The sequence below is a fragment of the Perna viridis genome, chromosome 4, assembly GCF_037379345.1.
Source record: "Perna viridis isolate PV_CMFRI_1.1 ecotype Kerala chromosome 4, ASM3737934v1, whole genome shotgun sequence".
NCBI classification, from domain to species: Eukaryota; Metazoa; Mollusca; class Bivalvia; order Mytilida; family Mytilidae; genus Perna; species Perna viridis.
This window is the reverse complement of record NC_142448.1, coordinates 51882480-51905908: the sequence shown is the minus strand read 5'-3', so window position 1 is coordinate 51905908 and position 23429 is coordinate 51882480. Positions and strand designations below refer to the sequence as shown.

Genomic DNA, 23429 nt, shown 5'->3' with positions numbered 1-23429 from the left:
TTTATTTTTGGATCCCTCTCCTATATATGGCTCTAATGCTACTGACGAGGAGTAACTCCTTGAATGCTGAAATTTCCAGTATTTATATTCGACTGATCTTTTTGTATTTTGTTCACATGAGCATAAAGATGTGAATCTAACTAAGACAAGCAACTTGTAGCAATAAAATTTGTCGAATCAAAATAGCGCCCTATGTGATCAACTACAATCGGTGACTAAAAATTCTACAAAATTTGAAAAAAAAAATCCTTCAAGCTGCGCCCACTAGTGTGAACTGACGGACGGTACATGTATTTCTATGTCCCCATCCGCGTGGCGATAGGGGACAAATATTCGAAATTGGTAATCGTATTGTTCCAACATATTTTGCTATTGATAATAAGAGTAAACAAGTTTACTACCTTAGTAGCCAACGCAGTAATATTCAAAATTTTCTACATTCAAGAAAATAACACATGGCAAGCAATTTCAATTTTCGATACAGTTTTTTCGAACGTCACTGAATTATCAGTATTTGGGCAATCGGGAAACAGAATTGTGATCAGGTGACTTACATTTCCATAGAAGAGCGCCTTAAATTTAAGGTCAAAGGGTAAAAAGTGAAACTATACCGACTATATCGGAAAAATACGCCATCAGTATACAATATATATTTTAATATTAGCAACAATGATCATCAACAATATAACAATGCTGTTAAGACATTTAACATTTATATCACCTAAGCTGGGGAAAACCAAGAAATTAACATTTATATCACCTAAGTTGGGGGAAACCAAGAAATTCATTCAGTGTCAGTCTCTGTAAGAATCAGGCAGTGGGTGAAACATGATATGATTTTGAATGCTGAATTTGACTAATTGCATCATCAGAATCCAGGGAAACAGACATGATTTTCCATATCATTTTGGTAAATTAAGTTATAATTTCATTGAAATGCAGTGAAGATGAACATTTCAAGGGCAGATAACTCTGTTGAAAAAACCTCACTTATCTAACATTCTATTAAAAAATTTCTGAGTAAATCCAGTGATGCTAAGATCAAATGATGGTCTTTTCAAACAGAGAAAGTATCCTTAAGTTTATACTGTCAGATTGGTGGGGTTTTGACATGCATGTTTCTTGTTTTTCCCATTTCGTCAGATTCCTACAAAAACTTAATACAGGAAAAATGACATTTGCATGGCTCTGTTTTATAAAATGAAATTCATATATAGACGTTTGGATCAAATTTATATCTTCCCACTGGAGATGACAAATTTCGATTTGCAACATAAAAGATTTAGCAAGCATGTTATAATCTGAATGTAAACATTAAAAACTAATTTTCTATCATTGATGTGCTGAGCAAGAATGGATTTTATGATGACTGTTTTAGAAAATTTCAAAGCTATATATCATTCCATCAAAAGACTAAACAATGTGAAAAATTTAAAGTTAGTGCTTAACAGAATCTTAATTTCTTGCATAAGTCAGAAAGTTATGAAATAAATAGTGTATCTAATATGTAAGATATTGAAAAATATTGAAAAGACCAGAAACAACATCTTTACAGTTCGGGCTTAACATAAATCATTTATCAATACTTTTGTCTTTATAATACTTTCAAAACAGATACATAATACGTTTATATTACACGAAATATTCTCTACAATGCTGAAATATTTTAATTTATTGAAATATTTATACAACAAAAACATTGGCAATTTTTAAGCAGTTTTCCGTACTTTTCCAGTCAAATGCATAAAACATAGAACACAGACATGCAAGGTATAAGCATATTCATTGGGGGAAGACAGGAGGTCCCTCAAACCAGGGGTTTGCATCACCCTTTTTGTAAATAGATTTTAATAATTTTTTTTAATTATTTGGCAAAAATAACCAATATTAGGTTTTCAAAGGTTGCATGATTGATCAAGTTCTCAGCATTAATTTGAGTAAATTCAACTGTCAAAAGAAACTTTGCTATCTTTCTTGCCCAAAATGGAGTGTCCATTTTTACTAAGGCCCCTATCTGTAAATTTTAATCAAACTGTATTATAAATTATGTTTATCATTGAATATACACTTTCTTTCAGAATTGGATATACATGACACTAATTGAATGAAATGGCACAAGCATGATCAGGTTCAATAAAAAAATGCTGGAGTTTCTTGTTGGTAAATTTGGAATCAACTTTTTACATCATGTAGTGATTCAGCAGGTTTCCTGTGAATAGTCTGGACAAGTTCATTTCCCTGTGTTCCATTTGGAAGATATTTCACAAACAATGGCAGGATTAAATCATCCATGTTTGGAATTATGAATGTCTTCTGCAAGATAAAAACAAATTGTTCAAAAAAATATTCACTGGAAAGGAAGTGCAGAATGAAGAATAATCAGGTGCTAACTTTGAAAGAATTAGGGTTTTCTTGTATTAATTTTTAGCGGAGATGGGAAAACAGAAATACTTAAGTTTCCATTTAAAAAAGATCTGAATGTTTTGCTTAGGCACATACCATTTTCTTCTCCATGGAAGAGGATGGGTGGCAGTGTGGGTGAGTATTTTAGACTTTTTGTTGAGAGTCCAAAATAAATCATATTTTAAAAATTTATATTTGAAAATTTACATTGTTATGCTATGGATGAAATACCAATATTCATATCAGAGTAAAATGAAATTGTGCCAAAAACTTAAAAAAACCCAAAGAACAAGCCTTCCCCCTTGGTTAATAAAATGGTTGGTTCCTAAATTGATATTCATTCTAGAACCATGACTGTAAAGCAAGTGACCTAGTAATGTTAGCTTCACTTTAATGATGAAATTTAAATTGATATTACTTTCAGACATAAAATCAATACCATTTTCTCAGATCTGCCTGTTAAGTAAACGAATTGAGGAATTTCATACAACTATGCCCAGTTGGAATGATGGAAGCAGTTCAAATGTGCATTATAGGGAAGACTTATAGCAAAGTAATCCTGAGCTTAAAGTAAGCTTAGCAAAAATAACAATGAAGACATAGAACAAAGTCTTCAACTTGAACAACAATAAAAGAAAAATCATATATAGATATTTTAGACAATAACTTTAATTTGATATCTTACTATTGCACATTGCACATACACTGTGTAAGGGATTTCTATATGGGGTATCCAAGGAAGGAACTTTTTCAGCAGGGGAGCCATCGACAGAAGTTCTTTGGATATTTTGTATTAAACTTTATATTTTATCAAGAGTCCGGAACACACATCCATATACAAAGAATAAAAAGTACCTTCACTCTGTCCCTCATATGTTTTACTGGAACAGCCCTTATTCCATTTAAGTAGGTAGACCTAGGCTAAGGGACATAACTCTTTCAAATCATAAATATGTTTGTGTTAACCATTCTATATAAATGTCATGTAAGCATTTGACTAACTTAGATGATTTCATTCTGTTTCAAATCAATGCTTGACAGGGCCTGATGAAACTGAATATGATACAAACATATCACTGATTTCAAGAATTATGTCCCTTAAAATAAGTCTCCCTTCTAATGTGGGAAGGTTAATGGGAATGGTTTTTCATGCTTTTTTGTTCACTGAATAAAGCAAAAAATGCATTTAAAGTGCAGCTAAAAAATTAATATGCTTACAGTATCTAATATAAATACCATCGAATAAAAAGTATTTTAGAAAATGTGGAACAATACAAAAGTACTTCAAATTTCAAATACATGCACCATACAAGAAATAAAAAATAAAACAAAAATATCAAACTCTTCAACTCACATATTCTTAACAACAGGGCCAGATCCAGGTTCCTCAGAAAAAGGGGGTGCTAGGACATTGTTTGCTATTTTCTTTCAATTTTACACCTGAAAATGACAAATTTTCCAGTAAATGTGGGGTGCCTACCCTTGCACTCCTTCTGGATCCACCACTGAAACAACAAATCCAAATAAACAAAACAGAAAAAAAATTAACAAATCAACAAAACAAAACAACAAATATGAACAATAATAATTATGTTTAACAAACAAGAAGTATAATAATCTGTGAAACAATTTTGTTTAAAAGGTTAACAATTTTATTCCCCGCCACATGAAGTGGCGAGGTATTGTGTTGTAACCCTTCCAAAAGTTACGTGTCTGTCTGGTGACGGTTTCTAGATGATAACTTTACAACATATTGAAGGATCTTTTTATAGTTATTGAGTATCATCAAATAAAGATCAAATTAGAATTTCAGTTTGACTGGATTATTTAAACTAAAGTTACGACCAGTTTTTACCCCCACCCCAAAAAAACATTTTTTGTAATATGACCGTGTATCATTGAATGCTTTATTCTTCTGTACTTTACACTGTTAGAATAGCAGTTAGAAACTGTGGTCAGATTTAATGATTGATAATGGTTTAACATCCTATGGTAGATATTTCAGGACAAGGACATTTGATTAACCAAACACACCCTGCCATGTACTAATCTGACATCCTGTTACCCTAATCAGACACAATATTCTGAATCTGAACATTTAACCCCATCCTCACTATATCCTCCATATATCACATGCTTTTCAAAGAAACAGTAATTACCAATTTTACAGTGTTCTGTATAACTTGGCCAATTAAAGCTATGGTGTCCAGAACTCAAGGGAACCACGATACCACAAGACCATCACCTATGGTAAAAAATTTCAAAGCAGAATACTGGAGAAGAACGTCATTAATACATACTAATTTTATGTGGCTTTTCCTGGTATGATTAAAGCAGATATTTTTGTATATCAAATTGCATGACATGTTCCATTAAAAATTATAAGGGTTTTCCTAATTCCATGAACATGAAAATCCACTGACTAATGAATTTCAGCAAACCACTACAACTGAAATACTGTCACAGTAGATGGACAAACATATGTGAAGACCAACATACACCCATGCCTTTTCAAGCCATGTATATAATTTGCTATAAATAATGTTTTCATATCAAACCCAGTCAGTACATAAGAAATAAATCTGTAACATGTGAATACAAAGAAAATAATAAATAAAAAAAAAAAGGAAATTAACAATTATACTGAATAGCGGTATAAATAACTATACATGAGGTTTGGGTAAAATTTTGTTTTAACCCATCATATCTCTTCCTTAAGGATACAGTTATTTCTTGGTATATACACTTTTTAACTACATGAATAGATAAATAACCATTTCTATTTAGTTAAAACAAACATTTTTCACACAAATCAATGTAATATAAGTCTCTTAAAGTAAGAAATTAAACCCCAAAAACTGCCAACTCTCATATTTACTCATTACAATACCATATATAAAAAAAAATACATGTACCAAAAACTCAAAAAATGGTACCAACACTCACATTTACAACACTTAAGTGGATTATCTCCCTTGAAAATATTCACAAATATGGTACCACAACTCACATTTATAACACTAAGTAGGGTTATTTCCCTTGGTAATACAACAACAAAGGATAAACTTCATGTGCACCAGTCACATATGATGGGACCAAGCCACTTTGATGTAATGGCAGAACTGTTAAGCTTCATTCATGTCTATATATATTATGTTCATATTCTTGCACAAACAAAAGCACAGTATTAGATGCAGTTGTATTTTAAAATGCATGTATAAAGATGGCAGAACAACAAAACAGAAAGACAAACAGACAATATATATATATTTTAACAAACCACTTAAATTCATGAACATAAAAATTTTGCTCTAACTCCCCACCAATCAATCATACACTCTACTATATTAACAATATTTTGTTTCTTTGGTGAACAGAGTTTGCAACAGCAGTTATTTAGAAATTTACCTATTATCCATTTTGTCAAGAACTATGTGATAAACCAGCAAAAATTGCAATCTGTTCTGAAGAAATCATTAATTCATACAAAATATAGGAAACAAATTGTGCATGCTACACATGTGTTCACACACTCATCACTTTTTGTCACATTCTTAATATGCGATTTACTGATAAAGATCATGTAGGATAACTAATATATTCACTGAACATTTGGTTTCCTGGTGACAGGTGGTTTATTTATACATGTTCAAAGGCAGAGAATTTGAAATTACTGTAAAAGTATTAATTTTCGTAGTGCACTATTATTCATTTTTTCCCAGTGGATAGAAAAGCATGAAAAATAGTATACCTGCAAAACTGATTATTACACTTTAACAATTATTATTTATTTAAACCACAAAAATTAATACCCGTGATTATGTTCTTTTGACAGAATCTGCAAAAATTAATACATTTAGAGTAAAATTTCAGACGGTTCATTTTCTGTATCAGCACTGATTTGTATTCTTTTGTTGTATGCTACATTATTCCGTGGTAGATCAAGAGAAGGGGTCCAGAAAGAAGAGGGTTCCAAGCTATTGTTTACCCATTTACTCCGCGCCTAAAAAATACATAAAACGAACAAGATTTTCCAACATAATGGAGTTTCAATCTAAGGATCCCCCAATCGAGTTATCATTATGAATTTAACAGCTCAAATCAACTCTGACCATACAAAAACTTGATTAGAACTGATTTCTCAGTAAATCAGAATTAAGCCCCCCCCCCCTCCCATTTTGTATAATTCATTGATGTTACAGCCATTATATAATTCATACCTTGCCATGTAAGACAATTTTAATTATGTTACATAGAAAGCATTCACACACATACAGACAACATTAAACGCCTATAGAGGATAAGTTTGTGTTACATAGGCACTGAATTCTCAAAGGCAATTAGATAAGGACTGTCCACCTGACAATAAATTTTACCCATGTTAGTAAAAGAATTACAGTAAAATCTGTCTCAAGTGACCTTCCTGGGGAGAGTAGAATGATGGTCAAGTAAAAGAGGTGGTCTTTATACACAGGTTAATTTGACATAGGGATATTTTATCAGTGTTTTAAGAAAAGTTATTGCTGATTACAGGTGGTTGTAAAGTCAGGTTGGACTATACTTACATTCATTAGAACCAAGTTAATTATAGAGGCTATTGGAAATTATGAAAATTTTGAAAGTAAAAAGGATTATTTCCTAAAACCAAGACACACCATCCCTCTCAAAAAACACATCCCTGTACTAACTTAAATACTGGATCTGCAGTCACATCACTCTGTGGAAGATGGTCAATTTTAATACATTCATATATATCTTTTCCCAGTAAATGTGATTTTACTAATGCTCTAGCTCTGAGCCTGTTTCCCTTGATTTACCCCCATTTTATGTTTGAAATAAAATTGCTATTATATTTTCTTCAACAAAAAATAAAATTGCTATTAGAATTTCTTCGACAAAAATGAAAGAAAATTATAGTATAAATTTACTAATGTCTAATTTTATCAATATTTATTTTCTTTCAAAAATTCGACTACATATAAATCTGGCCATACAAAATACTTAAGTATTCCCTTTACATTTTTTATAAACATTTCTAAAATAAATAAAATTATTTGCTTCTTTGGTGAACAGAATGTTTAACTTAAATTTTATCACAAAAAGGGGAGATAATTTCAGAACATAACATTAGTAGACCAGGATTTAAGGGATAACAGCATCGATGAAATATTGAATTAGTTCTAGGAAAAAATGATATCATACAAATCAGGAGATACCTTATTATGTTTGAAGACTTAGAGGTTTCAATCTTGGTCTTGATGGTAGCAAACTGAGTTTACTGGGGACACTCCAAATACAATAACATCATCCCAATTAGTTCTAGTGCCTTTACAGCAGTAAAAATTGTGGAATTAACAAGCCTGAAAGTTACAACTTTATCCAATGAAAAAAAGTTACTACACATATTATTTAAGAAAGTTTTACTAAATACTATTTCCTTCTTTCATTAAAATTAAATGTTGGTGATGCCTAGATCACTGGTATTAACTGGAATAATCACGTCATAACATATATACTGGAATTTCAACCAAGTTAGAATCAACAAAACTCAAGTCAGGTATGAAGTCTCTCAAAGTAGGAGGACTCCGTCAGAAATTTCATATTTGCAAAACATAAGATACACAATAAGTTATACCAATTGTGTTAAGAATAGCTATATAAAAAAAAAGGACTAATTTTATTAATATATGAAGGAACAGAAAGGTATTTTTAATATCCTTATCTTTCAAAATTTTGACTGCACTAATTTGGCCTTACAAAATACTACATTATTCCTTTTACATTTTAAAATAATAAACATTTCTAAAATGAAACAAATTATTTGCTTCTTTTGTGCACAGAATTTAGAACTTATATTAGATTTTATTACAAAAAGGGGAGATAATTTCGGAGACCCAGGATTTAAGGATTAGTCTGTCCATTAAATATCTAAATATTATACTAGTTTTAGCAAAAAAAATAAAACTATACAAATGATGAGATATCTGTATAGCATTTGAAGACTTGGAGGCTTCAATCTTGGTCCAATTGAAACTCCACAGCCTTCTTCGTTACACAAAAGAAAAGTTATTTTTTTATTGTAGCAGAAATGGTGGAGTTCCGATTGATCTTGGTCTTGGGTTCACTGGGGACACTTCAAATACAATACTGTTATCCCAATCTATTTCAAAACACTGTCAAAAAAATCTTTACAAGAGTAAAGATTGTGGAATTGACAAACTTGTAAGTTAAAACTTTATTTCATAAAAATAAATGTAACTACAATTACTGTTTTAGAAAGTTTTAGTTTCTCTTATTACCTCCATTTATTATAGTTTAATGTTGGTGGTGCATAGGACATTTAAAGTAAAGATCACAGGTCAAATCATCAAAAAGATGTTTATTTATATCAAGAACATCAAAATAATAAAGCTGTATGAAGTCTCCCTCCGTAGGATGACTCTGTCAAAGATTAAATAAAAAAAAATGAATAACACTTCGCCAAGTAAAAAATAGGGAAAAAAACAAATACTTTTATCAACATATGGAGATACAGGATGGTTTACTTAATATTATCATCTTTCAGAAATTTGACTGCATATTCATCTGGCCTTGCACAATTCTTAATTATTCCTTTTTTTATGAACAAGTAAAACATATTATTAACTCCTTTTGTGCACAGAATGTTAAACTTATAATTCATTTCCTTACAAAAAGGGTAGATAATTACAAATCATAATATTGTTAGACCCAGGATTTCAGAATATAACTCAACTAGATTAGTCCATCTACGAAATAGTTTTAGCAAAAATGATACTATACAAATGAAGAGATACCTGTATTGCGCTTGAAGACTTAGAGGCTTGGTTTTGATGGTGGTTTACGGGGGACACTTCAAATACAATAATATTTTCTCTATTCATGATAATGCAAATTTCTACAATAAAAACAAATAAAAATCTTTAAAATATTCTTGGGGGAATAAAGTAAAGCCCCCCACCCCCTCCCACCTCAACCATAACACCTGGTTGATCTTTTTTGCTCTTAATTCCGTCACAAGGTCATTAATGTGTCTTCGTGTCATTAATTTACTTTTTATTTTATTTTTTAAGAAGTGTCATTTTTATTTACCATGAATTTATTACTTTTGTTGTCAAGGCCTTCCAGAGTTTACTTAAAGGCATGTTTACACTTGGTGAAGACCTCTCAGTGATCTCTGAAAGCATTTATTATTTTGTATTTATGGATGTGACAAGTTATGTGATGTTAGCAAAAGTGATACAAAGCTGTAAGCATTTGGTTCATCTTTAACTAATATCTGCAGACATGCTTTCTTAAAATTTTCAGTCGGTTTTAAAATTTTGCCTAGGTTTTATGAAAAAATTGGTAGTTGAGAATTTCATCAAATCTTGAGTTTGTCCTCAAATTTTCAAATTCAAGTAATTTGATTGTACAAAGTTTGAGAGGAGAAAATATTTGTGGAAAAACTCTATTAGAGAAACTTGACACAAAAGGCTTTGACAATAGGAGAGCATTATGTAAATTTACCTGTAGCAAAACATTACTGCAAAGTTTTAATGACACTGATAAATTGTATAACTACCCTCATGCCTTAAGTCTCATTCATTTTTTTTTACCAAAAACAAAGTAAAAAAGAGCTATGTAAAATATATATGTATACATATGTATATGCAAAAGTAAAGAGAACTAAATGTTCAATGAATATATTAGCGGCACATAGTCAGAATATTGATCTTCTACATCATACTAAATAAGGAAGGAGAACAAATAATGTATGGCAGGCTATTTTTGCAGGTGTAAAAATTGAAAATTTTGAAGCATAAAAGTATATGAAAAAATAATTGTTTTTCTAATTTTGGTGGAAGCTAAGTGGTCAGGTCCACTAAGTACTTTGGCTGAGTAAATATTTTGCGGAATCCACTTTGACCTTTTTGGCATACCACAAAATAAGCATCCCGACAAAATAACCTGCTTTACATTACACCATCCATTTTTTGCTTAACTGAAAAAACCAGTGGAGGCTGTTAACATCTTTAGGCAGAGGATGGTACTAATACCAGAAATCTTCCATTCTAAAAATTCTACAACTCTTACACAAGTTTTTTTTAACTTATTGAGTAAAGTATCATTTCTTCGCATTTTATATATAACAGTCCAACATTGACACTGAAAACATTGATGTTGAAAGTTACAACTTGCTTACATCATATTGCCACTTAATAACTGTGCAGTAATGATTTTCAATACAGAAGTAAGCAATTTTAGCACCAAAAATATTATGCACAAAGATATCTGCTGAAAAAATGAGAAAACACTATAAGTTCAGAATACTACATCAACTGAAAACTCTTGCCAGAAAAAAATATAAATTATGACATTGTGATGTAAGCTGGTGAAAGCTGCATTCACTGCTTTTTAACTGTAAATTCAGACATAGTTGAACCATTTTTATATTGTGACTATTTTATCTAATAAACTTTGAGTTGATATTACCATATCTATGTTACAATTACAATAACTAAGTTACAAGGATTTTTCTTGATATCACAAAACTTACAATAGAATTTACTTCTGAAGTATCCAAAATGAAATAATTTTTAGACTATACAGGGCTGAGAATCTTTACAGTTGGTTTTTAGGTAAGTTCAAATATGTAACTTCTTAATAGAAAAATTAGCAGGAAAACTAGTGCTTGTAATTTTTTTAGCCGTGCAGCAGTAGCATGGGATGTCAGAACTTCGGAAATCAGTTTACGAAGACTGTTGACACTACATACGAATAGTTCTTAAATTGGGTTGCTTTGTGTGGACATTTGAGATCCAGTGCTTGGGTATTTCGGGAGTTGTGTAGAGGCATCTGCATGTGTTAATACAGGATCAGTTTTATATTCTGGCAGCAGCAGTGGCATAACTAGGTCATCAAGGTTAGGCATTACAAGCACTCGCTGAAATTTAAAATAAGTCTAGTTAAAACTTATATCTTGTACATTAATTGACACGTTGCATTATGTAAGTAAATGCAAAGTGAAACTTTATATCTTTTAAGTATAGTGAAACTTTGTATGCTGTAAGTACTGTTAAACTTTATATATTGTGTAAGCTATCTCGTAAACATAGTTAAGCATATGTATGAAGATTTACAGTGCAAATAATAAATGAAACATCTCACACTGACCCTTTCCATGTGAAAACAGGTGTGGAACAAGGGTGTTTACTCTCACTAACCTTATTCTTACTGGTGTTTGACTGGATAACAGAGCAAGCATTTGACAAACCAAGAGGGATTAAGTGGACTATGACAAGAAGGTTAGAAGATCTAGATTTTGCTGATGATCTCGCCCTACTGTCTCACCAGATAAAAGACATCCAAGACAAACCCAAAAGGATGAATGACATTGGAAAGAAAATAGGGCTTAAAATTAACAACAGAGAAATAAAGATTATGAAAGTTCAAACATGAAAAGGAGGGTCAGTGACAATTGGTGGGGACGAACTGGAAGAAGTTGAACAGTTTACATATCTAGGAAGTGTCATTAGTAAAACCGGCGGCACAGATGAAGACATAAATGTCAGAATATGCAAAGCCCATCAAGCCTTAGCCATGTTAAAACCAGTTTGGAAATCAAATGTGCTTAGTGAAAACACCAAGGTCAGAATATTCAACACCAATGTAAAATCTGTCCTTTTCTAAGAGTGTGAAACCTGGAGACAACAGCTGGACTTCAACATAAAATCCAGGTATTTTTCAACAAATACCTCAGACATATTTGTAAAGTGTGGTGGCCAATAAAAATTACGAATGAACAATTTCTGGATTGTACCAACCAAGATCCAGCAGATATCCACATTAAAAGAAGGGCATGGCAATGGATTGGCTACACATGGAGAAAACCCTATACCAGCATTACCAGAGAAGCACTAGACTGGAATCCTCAAGGACAAAGGAAGCAATGAAGACCTCTTCACAGCTGCAAAAGAACAAGGCTGAAGGAACTGGAGACGATTTGCAAGAGCTGGGGTTAAAACGAAAAGAACGGCCCTAAACAGAGTGAGATGGAGAGGAACTGTAGTAGTCCTATGCTCCACAAAAAGTGAAGAGGACTAAAACAATAACTTTAAATCTTGTAAGTATAGTTTAACCTTATATCTTGTTAATAAAGTGAAACTTTATTTTTTGTAAGTACATGTATAGTTAAACCTTATTTCTTGTAAGTACAGTGAAACCTTAGATATCATAAGTACAAGTAAAGTCAAAGTTTTGCATAAGGAAAACTTCAATTTCATTAATTATGAAACGTGAAACAAAAGGTTCACAATGGCATAATCTGATGAAGAATGCATGCAAGTTTAATTGAATTCTATTCAGCTTCAGAGGAGCCATGGATAAAATCTGGGGATGAAAAAATGAATGGAAGGACAAAAAAAGAAGAATAAGACAGCATGATCTCTAAATACCTAAATGTATTACCATCAAGTTTTCAGCAGAGGAAATAATAAGACATTAGCCTGAAAACTCTTTAAAAGTCCCTCAAAGTAGCAGAAACTTTTTTCAGAAATAACATTCTCATGGGGCATAGTCTCAAAATGCATGCATGTAAAAGTAATAGTTCTAAAAAAAAAATCATTTTATTTTTATAAAAAAATTATGACTCAAATCACAAGGTTCAATCTTTATGAGAAATTCCTTAAAAAACAAATTGCACAACAAAGTAAAGTAAATTGAACACCTATCTAATGCTCTACATATGAACAAATGAATACAAGTCAACCAAATATTAAATTAATCCAGAATTTAAAAGAATTCCAGGGAGATAATTTAATGTCACATGACCATTATATGTTTTTTTTTCAGTCTATTCTAACAGCTAATGTAGCAATATTTTATCCAGTGTTGTACACCTTATTTTATAAGGGGTTTATTGCCGAAGTTTTTAAGGGGGTTTTGGTAAGGGGTTATTTGGATAAAATTGTAAGAAATTAATGGTGCCTTATATTAGCAAAATACTGAAGGGTCGATAAATAAGACAATTCAGTTACATCAAAATCCAAGTACATAACCTAAACATGAAACCAGAAAAGATCATCAATACAGAGAATAAAATAAAGACTGAAGACAAAACATCACACAAAAACTTAAAGTACTAGCAATATCAACTACCACAGAAAAAAGGTGTGACATTAGGTGCACCGGAAGGGTACGCATGTCCTGCTCTACAAGCAGCACCTGTCACATTGCAAACAGGTAAAATCCGGTAATAGTCTACCTACAGTAATGTAACTTCCTGATACACTCTTACTATACCATATGTAAAATTAATTGACCCAATATGAAGAACTAATACCCAATTTAAAGTTATTTTTTTAGTCTTTACCATTATTTTGCTTTCCAGAGGGGGTGGGGCTGGGTTGTAACTCTCCTTAACCCCTGGCTACAGTTTTTCTTAGGTGAGTGAGGATAAAAACCTCAATAGTATGTCATTGGCCTTTCATTATCATAAATACAACACTGCAGGCCAACAGAAACTTGTCATTTCATGTAAACAGACAAGGTATTTGTAGGGTTAGGTGTACTAGTATCATTATAAGTGGCAGATCCAGGTGGTGTTGGGGTACGAACCCCTTTCTTTTGATGCAAAATTAGGGGGAAAAGTAGTAATTTATAATTAAAACCTGCAATCCCGCCTTTTTTTTGAAAAAAAAATTCTAGATTGGAACTCCCATCCCTGAAAATTTTAAAGGGGCTAATAAAATTTTCTGGACCCACCTCAATCTCATGAAGATATTTTCAAAAGGCTTTGAGAAACAATCCAGTATTTGTTATAAGACAATACCTGAAATTCAACAGATAGTTTCTTCTCTATAAACTCTGTGATATGTGATACAGTCACTCTCCTTTCACCAACTTTGGGTTTGGCTACCAGTGTTAATTTTGGATTCCCTCTGAAGCCATACCTAAATATTACAAAATATACAATAAATATAGCTGGTAATTTGGGATTCCCTCTGAAGCCATACCTAAATATAACAAAACACAATAAGTATAGCTGGAAATTAGGGATTCCCTCTGAAGCCATACCTAAATATGACAAAACATACAATAAGTATAGCTGGTAATTAGGGATTCCCTCTGAAGCCATACCTAAATATGACAAAACATACAATAAATGTAGTTGGTAATTTGGGATTTGAAGCCATACTTAAACATGATATTGCATGCGATGTCCAGGGAGGTTAAAATAGAAAATAAACCCAAATAACTTACAATGTATGCCCTATCTATATAAAGCTATACAACAAATTAGAAAAATTTATCCATTCATTGGGAGCCTAGTTATGTGATGAAAAATTTTCTCAATCAAACTACCTCTGTCAGTTGGTAAGAGAGAATGTTGATTACTAGTGTTCAAGAAAAAGAACCATAACTCCTTCTAATCAGAACTTACCACACTCTGTCCGTTGGTGGGGGAGGAATGTTGACTGCTAGAGTTCCAGACAAGAACCGTAACTCTACTGTTAAGACCAAAGGTGTGTTTGATACTTCTTCCATAGCTCTCTTCACATACTTCATGTCTGTTGCAGATTGAAAATACTTAGACTCTGTAATTTTCTTTAAGTATTTCATAAACCTACGCTTTCCACTAGAGGACTGATTACTACAAAAAAAATTACTGGAACTGTACTTATTTTCCAGTGATACCTATTTTCAAGAATTTTGCGGTCAAACACTATCAGCGAAAATAAGTACATGCATAAGAGAATTATCATTGTTCCTTTAAGGCTAGAAACCACTAATTCCACTTCCCATAGGCTTCTATGCTAATTTCACAATATTCAATGGCTTCTCTGGACTTTACCTTAACTTTAACCTGCAGAGGACTATATATCAGCATAATTCTACATATGTCAGCTCACAATCCTCAAAATGGCATGTGGGGTTAGCAGACTTGCAGTGCAGTATTGGTCACCGGAAGTGAAGGGTCTATAAATAGCATGGGGAATCCCAGTGTTTTCACAAGATAGGGGTATATATAGAAATTATTATGGAGATTAGGCTTCACATCACAAGAAGCAAAATGCACCTATAAATTGTACAGAAATGTTTTTCCTTTCAGAAACTGTTTAATTTTTTTAAATAAGATGAGAACTTTTTTCACAGCACTATGAGGAACAGGGGTAATTTCTGCGTAGGACTATTTTTGCGTATGTTCTATATGCTCATTGGTTGAATTGGTGGTCTGTAACCTAAATTTGGGCAAAAATGAATGCTTGACAACCCTCTTCTAATATATTTCTAGATGAAATACCCTCTGTCTTAAATTTCTAGATCCTCCCGTGAAATATAGTTTTTGTATAATATATTGACTGCATCATGTTCTTCATATTGTCTTCATTGTGGCCGTCCAAGTTTCTTTTTATTTTAATCGTATACATTACATTTATATGTGCTATTGAAAACAATGTTCCCTATAACTTCACATTCTAGGCCTCTCGTATTACCTGTCCTCAGTACCCTGAGGTAGTATATCCTCCTCATCATCAGTAGAGGATTCAGCACTGTCCTCCTCTTCTGAATCAGTCACAGCTGACCTTTAAAACATTAAATAAAAACCTTTTTTTATAATTTCTTACGGTCCCGGTTACCTAAAATTCTAATAAATATATTTGAAGCACACACACACACACACACAAATTCTATGCAGAAATTCTGCTTTAAAGTAGATACACTAAAAGTGATTCACCATACAAATACTTTAACTAGAAAAAATGTGAGTAATTCTCACTAAATTGATACCATCCATTCAATAGCATGATTTTTTCAGTGGCAGATACAGGGGGAGGTGCATAGGTTTGGCACCCCTCCCTTTTATAGGAAAATTTGTTAATTCCTTTTGTATTATTGACAAAAAATGGCAAATAATATCCTAGCACTCCCTTTTCCTGAGGAACCCTGGCTGGCACCCCTCCTTTTCAAAGTGTCTGGATCCGCTCCTAATTTTTTTTTGTACCAAATTTGATCTGGATCAAAATCTGATAGGAGGTACACAATTTGAATATGCAATAAAAATTCAGTGAAAAATTCATTAAATTCCATCAGTGATGTAGGAGGATTACTGGATAAGAGATGGGAATCCCTCTGTAATGGAAGGATGTACTGATTGATGTAAAGAAGGAAGGAGAAAGGATGGAAATTTTCTGAAGTTCTTATAAGTCAGTTTCAAGGCATTTTGAACCTGTCTAAACTGAACAAAACCTTCAGTCCAACAGCATTCCATAAAAAAAATGACAAAAGAAAACCAAAGCATTACTTCTTATGCTTCTCCTTGGCATCTTTAGAATCATTGGACTCTTTTGTAGCCTTTTTAAGCCTCATCAAGTTAACCTTCGTCTCGATGGTCATCTTAAATCCCCCGCCATAATTGACATCAAGATCGACCCAGAATCCCTGGTTATCTAGATATGGTTTAGTGGCTCGCCTTATAACAGGCATTTCCTGGCCCAAGTGAATATCAGTGATCTTAAAGGCTTCTATAAAATATGGTATCTGAAAAATACAGATCTGTATTAACCTTACTTGTTATACATGTATATATTTATTAGATTCTATGATTTGAGCATTGATTGATTGATTGTGGTTGAATGTGAATTGTTCTATGCTAAGACAATGCATTTTTAGACAAGAATTAACATTTGAACAATCAAATAGACCCTGATTTGTAACACACTGAGTAAGATTTTTTTGTGACAGCTCACAGGCTGACCAAGATTTTTGTGACAGCTCACAGGCTGACCATATTGCTGCTCGGACGTTAAACCCCAACAAACAAACAAACAAACACAGGCTGACCAAGATTTTTGTGACAGATCACAGGCTGACCAAGATTTTTTGTGACAGCTCACAGGCTAAGCCAGATTTTTTGTGTTAGCTCACAGGCTGAGCCAGATATTTTTGTGTTAGCTCACAGGCTGAGCCAGATTTTTTGTGTTAGCTCACAGGCTGAGCCAGATTTTTGGTGTTAGCTCACAGGCTGAGCCAGATTTTTATTGTGCTAGCTTACAGAGAAACAGACTGCTGTTAATCATGTCCAATCAATGGCAATAAATCTAACAAGGTGTCTTCTCAAAATTTTTGCCCTTGAGTTTATTAACTCTTATGATCAGAATCAATTAAATCACTGAAAGTTTTTTCTATCTATTATAGATTTCTAGTTACATACATAACCAAAAATAAACTCACAAAAATCAATGGCCAAAAATGTTTCTTTTGTGTTATTTTTTTATTTTGGTTTTCAAGTAATGTGCCAAAAACCACAAAAATATCATTTCAGGCCTTTTAAGGGCAGTAATTTAATAAGGTAGACCTAGGGTAAGGGACACAACTCTTGCAAATCATTGGAACGTTTGTATTCACCATTTCACAATAATTTCATGTAAACATCAAAGTAACTTGGACTGATTTCATTCTGTTTCAAAGGTAAGTTTGAAAGGATTAGGTGAAATTGAATATGATACAAACATATCACTGATTTCTGGAGTTATGTACCCCACCCTTAGTCTACCTCCATAAAATGAGTTGTCATACAAATTTGAACAAATGGAAACATTAGTAGAGCAGAAGAAGTAAGGTCACATTTGTTTTCCAGTATTTCTCAAAAGTTTTTCAGATACATTGTGTAAATAGATATTGCCTTGTTTTAATTGTTTACCTGAAAACACAACTTACATGAATTTTATCTAATTTCTTCTGTAACTTATCCATGACTTTGTCTGCCCAATACTTTTGATGAAGGAAATCCCATGCACACCTTGATATTAGAGCATTTATCCACAACAACTGCTGCTCACAGTCAATCATATACGTTGAATCTTTATGTTCTATTGGATTTCGTTTATATGGAGACAGAAAACAGGAATAATAATCCTTCGGCATTGTACGCCCCATGTAACGAACAAATTCCTGCATGTCAAAGACACTATTTTCTGGAGTTTCAGTTACTGGTGAGGATGAGTTTGAACTATTTGAACTAATGGAATCGGTAGACCCATGTCTCTTATATTGAGGAGTACCCTCAGATGATGCAGAACCAGGACGTTTTAGCGATACTTCTTGAGCTGATGTAGTTGTACTACCTGTGGTTATTTTTGTACCAGTCCGATTCACAAAATATTTTTTTATCTCAACCAGATGATGAGTTAAAGGCACACCTTTACTGGCGGATTCAAATTTTTTGAACCACTCTTCTTTTTCTCGACAAGTTCTTGCAAATAGATATAAGATACTAGGATCACAATTGTCTTTGTCAATTATTTCAAACCCTTGGTCAGATTCTGGCAACGTTTCAGGATTTTGAGACGTTTCCTTACTCCCTTTTTTCTTCAAAGCGATACAAATTGGATATTTTTTACTCCAAACTCTTTTTTTAACTAACCCATCAGGTTGTAAGAACACATGACTCCCTTCTAAACTAAAATATCGCTGATGTACAAATTCTCCAGGCTTGATTTGTTCCTCATTCCACATGGCACGTTTTGGAACACCATTTTTTGGACGTCGTAATCTCAATGTCATCCCATCTAAGTACACATGCACTGAGTGAGTGTTATTAATATGATAAGTTTCCTGGTTGTAATCGGCAATTTCATTCATCCATCCCTAAAAGTTCAAAAGAATATGTACAATTGAAAAATACATTAACTCAAGTAATAAACAGATACATCGTTTTCATGGGACTTTTTTGTACATGTATTGTTCATGTCAAACCATTACACAAGGTGAAAGGTATTTTCCTTGTAATAACAGGATATGTGAGCATCTTTTGGATACAAATGTTTCATTCTCCTTTGTTTATTTATGGTAAAGAGAATAACTCATTGAGTTTGAGTCCTACTCCAAGCATGGGGACATACTGTGATTATAAAACATTTACTCCAAATACTGTGAAATACTTTAATTCATGGATACCAATTTTCATGGATTAAGGAAGAAACACAAGAACTTGGATTCTTGAATTCGTGGTGTTTTAGGTTTTCAGTATACACATCAACTGAAATCTCCTTTTCGTTGAGAACCAAATATCATGTTTGGCCTACCCACAAAAACCACGAAAATTTGTACCTAACAAACAATAGTACTTTCACAGTATTATACAAATGTGCTCATATATTAAATGGGCTGCATATTTTTAATGAGAGAATGTCATTGGCAGATTCCTGGGGTGTTCAGGGATTCATATTAGTGGTGTACTGATGTCTGGGATCCTCAATTTGTTACCTCCATCGTAGGACCTTTGAAATTTCATGTACCTACAAACGTAAGTCAAGGACCTTCAACTGTATTCATTGACACTTTGTGAGGACTTTTGGTTTTCCTTGAGTGGGGCCTTGGTTGTAAACTTGAAAAAGACTAGGGCTGTTCACTCTTGAAGTAAATTTTGTCTCCTAGGATTGGAACCCCCATTTTTGATGGAAAGTATTTATTTATGTTCAGGCAAAATTTTAGCAAAAATTTGAAAATGATAGCCTTAACTAAACCCCCCTTTTTATAAATTTCTGGTCTGCCCTTCTGTCACTGTGTCCCTGTTATTTGTGCTGAAATCTGAATCTTATTGTTGTCTCCTGGTCTTTTTATATCTTTGGTGACTATCATACATGTACACATGTATATGTACTATATACATTTACTGACTATCATACATGTACATGTATATATATATATATATGTACATGAACAGTTTACATTTGCTGACTATCACACATGTACTGTAGGCTTATTAATTTTCCATGGTTACTTATTTATAAAGAACATGTCAATTTAACAAAAAAACATGTACGTTGTGATGTTTCCTTGTATAAAAAATGATTAACAAGATGTTGCACACTACTTTGTGCTAAGAATACCCTTACTCAACCATTTCAGTCAAGCCTGCGAAAGAGACCTGGTACAAGTCAAAAAGCAAAAGCAATATACATGTACCAAATATCTGAGCATTCCTTTCAATAGAAGCTGAGACATCTGTTATAAAAATTTCCATTATGCATCCACTAAAGAATTGCAAGGTTGATCAGTTAACAGGAAGTAGATGTATCTTAAAAAGGGGAGACATGGTACAAGTTATCATGCAACAGCAATATACCAAAATTCTTAGCATTCTATTCAATAGAAGCAGAGATGTCTGCTACAGAAAAGTGTAACAGACAGACAGACAAGGTGATCGCAATATACAAGTAGCCGCCACATTAATAAGGGGTTATATTTACAGTACCTTATGTAAAGTAACACTATCATCAAGGTTGATGTCTCTAATCTCTGGTTCCACCATGGGAGGCATTTCTCTAACTGGAATCAATTTCTCATGAACCTTAGAAGTTGGAGGTTTTGTAATGACAATATATGAAATCCAGCCAAGTGAGGCTAGGAAACTACCTAGTATCATCCCAGAGAGGTATGACGGTAAAGGTATGATAATGTAAAGAAAAATGCAAACAATTATTCCTACAAACTTTTTTGATGGCACATGTTTTTCAACGTTTTCAGATAAACTGTTAAATGTTGATAATTCTGAGTTTTGTTTTGATGTCCCTGATACATTGGGAGAGACATCGTTTGCATCAAAGAAATCATTAGATAATTCTTCTAATTCATCTACTTTATCTTTGGGTAACTTTGACATAGAAACTGGTGTTTTAAGTTTTGGTGCTTTCCCCTTGACAAATCTTCTCTTTAAAGAAGTTTTTTTGGATTTAGGGAAGACCTCAGCCCTTGCCATTGATGGAAGACCTGAGAAGTCCTCTTGTGGTTCGTTAGTGTAAAAGTCCTCTACAATGTTGAACTCCTCTTCCTCCTCCAATTCCTCCATATCTTTGGCTTCTATCAGAGGCTCTTTGCCATTATCTGTACTATCTGATATTTCCTTGTGGTTGGTTTCCATGGGAACAGATTTCAACTGTTCAACAATTTCTTTTCTTACAGTAAGTTCATCATTTTTATTTGACTTAGCTTCCTCTGGAAGACTTGCTCTGCCATCTCTCACTTTAAGGTCATCATCTTTTCCAATATTTTCTGAGAACTCTTCTATTCTTTTCTTGGCCTTTTCAGCTTTATCCTTCACAACAGATGAAATTTCAGCAACATTCTGTTTTATCCAGGAAAAAGTGGATCCTTCCTCTTCCACAGATTTTGAATATTTCTGTAATTTATTATCACTTGCAGACCGGCTTGGAATTGGCTCACTTTTTGCAGTTTGTCTAACCAATGTAGGGCTATCCCAGCTTCTTTGAGATGGTACAACTCTTTTATTCTCTACACTTTCAGTTCTATTTTTATCTACTTGAGGAATTGTTTTATCACTTTCCTTGGTCTTCTGATGTTCTAAAAACTGCTTGGGTGAATCAGGCTGTCTGTTTTCAGCCTTCAACTTATCTGATTCAACTTTTTTAGTTAATTCACCAGTCAAGATTGTTAAATCTTCTTCGTCGTCTTCATCTTGTTCCAGATTTTTAAAACTAAATTTCATCGATGGAGAAGAATCTATTCTCTTGCCTAGTACTTTTGGTGGTGGTGGTCTTGCTGGGGATTCTTTTTTGAAATTCATAACTCTTCAGTAATTATTGCACAGGTAGAAGTAAAACTCATTTTAGTACATCTGAAAGAACCAAAACAAAAAAAATTAAAATACAAATACATGTACAAAAATGCAGCTGAAAGAAGGATTTGGGAACAGGAGTATATATACATACATGTACAAGTCCATGTTAAAATACATTTTTTCAGTTATCAGTACCATGCCTACTTTTTTGCAGGTTCAAACTGGTTTGGAGTTGGAATGTCAGTTAGCTGCTAGTACTCCTTTGTTTGTACATTTGTCTAATTTATATTCAGTTTATTTATTCTTGTTGTAACAGGGAATCAGACCTTTTTGAACTTTTTAAGTGAATTGAGTAATATTTTTTCCACAGTGGACACATTTTAAAGAGGAGGGTTATGATCACGCCAAAGTACTTTAACCCACCACATTTTTGTTTCCGTCCCAAATCAGGAATTTCTGGCCTCTGTATGTCTTGTTTCATTTTTACCTTTAGTTTATTTTATTTTACTTGAATATATAGGGGCAAATCTTTCACTGTACCAGTGTATAAAGATGTTTTTGGGCCAGCTGCAGCCTGCCCTGAGGTGTGAGGGTTTCCTCGTCGTTCATTGAAGACCAATGGGTGGCATTAGGCTGACATTTTCATTCTGGCAAGGTTGTTGTCTGTGATATACTCACCATACCTATTCTCGTTATATACAACATGTATCAGAGGAAAAGTTATAAACAAGGAACCAAGGAGAAGAAGGGTTAAGCCACCTGTTACAAATGTACCATTTCTAAAACAATTTAAGAACTGAGTTATATAATAATGTGGTTGCAGACATAATACACAGAGACCAGGGAGTAAAAAATAAGACTACATATAAATCATTGTCTAGACAAACCAACATCACTGAAAAAAGTGTATTTCATAATTCTGGAGGCCAAAGGCAAAAGCACTGGGGCCAAAAGTAACACCTAAGTAAAAGTTGGGGGAAAATATAAGCAATATATACATATGTAAGAATAATTCACGATGTCATGATAAATTACATTTGGATTTAACATATGGGAAACCACAAAGCATGAAGGAAAAATGTCACATGATCACAGTACATTTTTATAAGTAAATATTTTTTGTTTGTATGAAGACCATTCGATTATACAGCTATATTACACAATATCCCAACTGATCGATACATTGATTTTTAAATGTAAAATCACTAATTTTGTGAGAATTGTTTCGATTTCAGTATGTTCTATTTCAGTACCTTGTTCAATATTCCTGGTAAATTTGTTTCTGCTAAGTCAAAACACTGGAGTTATCCTCCTTACAAAATTATGACTGGTTCTCTTAACGAGATTTATCTATTTTTACTTCAAATTCAAGAAAGGACCAGGTTAAACAATTGCTCGACGAAGTCGTCAGTTATTTTTGTTCGAAATGCCTCGGACTTTTAGT

At 33.0% G+C, this 23429-nt stretch overlaps 1 protein-coding gene across 4 annotated transcripts; it reads right to left on the bottom strand.

Moving 5' to 3' along the window:
* Positions 1–639: 639 nt before the first annotated feature.
* On the bottom strand, positions 640–23342 carry LOC148620476 (testis-expressed protein 2-like). 4 transcript variants are annotated; one of them, XR_015921818.1, is made up of 9 exons: positions 23239–23342; positions 20663–22042; positions 18124–19053; positions 16709–16944; positions 15900–15989; positions 14846–15055; positions 14234–14354; positions 761–2313; positions 640–721 (listed from the first exon to the last, which is right to left on the bottom strand). XR_015921818.1 is itself a non-coding variant. In XM_088581368.1 (9 exons), exons 2-8 carry the CDS (start codon positions 21989–21991, stop codon positions 11189–11191), a joined length of 3075 nt encoding a protein of 1024 aa, XP_088437494.1. In that variant the 5' UTR covers positions 21992–22042; positions 23239–23342; the 3' UTR covers positions 2173–2313; positions 11180–11188. The 4 variants fall into 4 exon arrangements, 2 of the variants coding, with proteins under 2 accessions (XP_088437495.1, XP_088437494.1); XM_088581368.1 differs by lacking the exon at positions 640–721 and adding an exon at positions 11180–11347 and having other exon boundaries at positions 2173–2313; XR_015921817.1 differs by lacking the exon at positions 640–721 and adding an exon at positions 10961–11347 and having other exon boundaries at positions 2182–2313.
* Between the last annotated feature and the right edge of the window lie 87 nt (positions 23343–23429).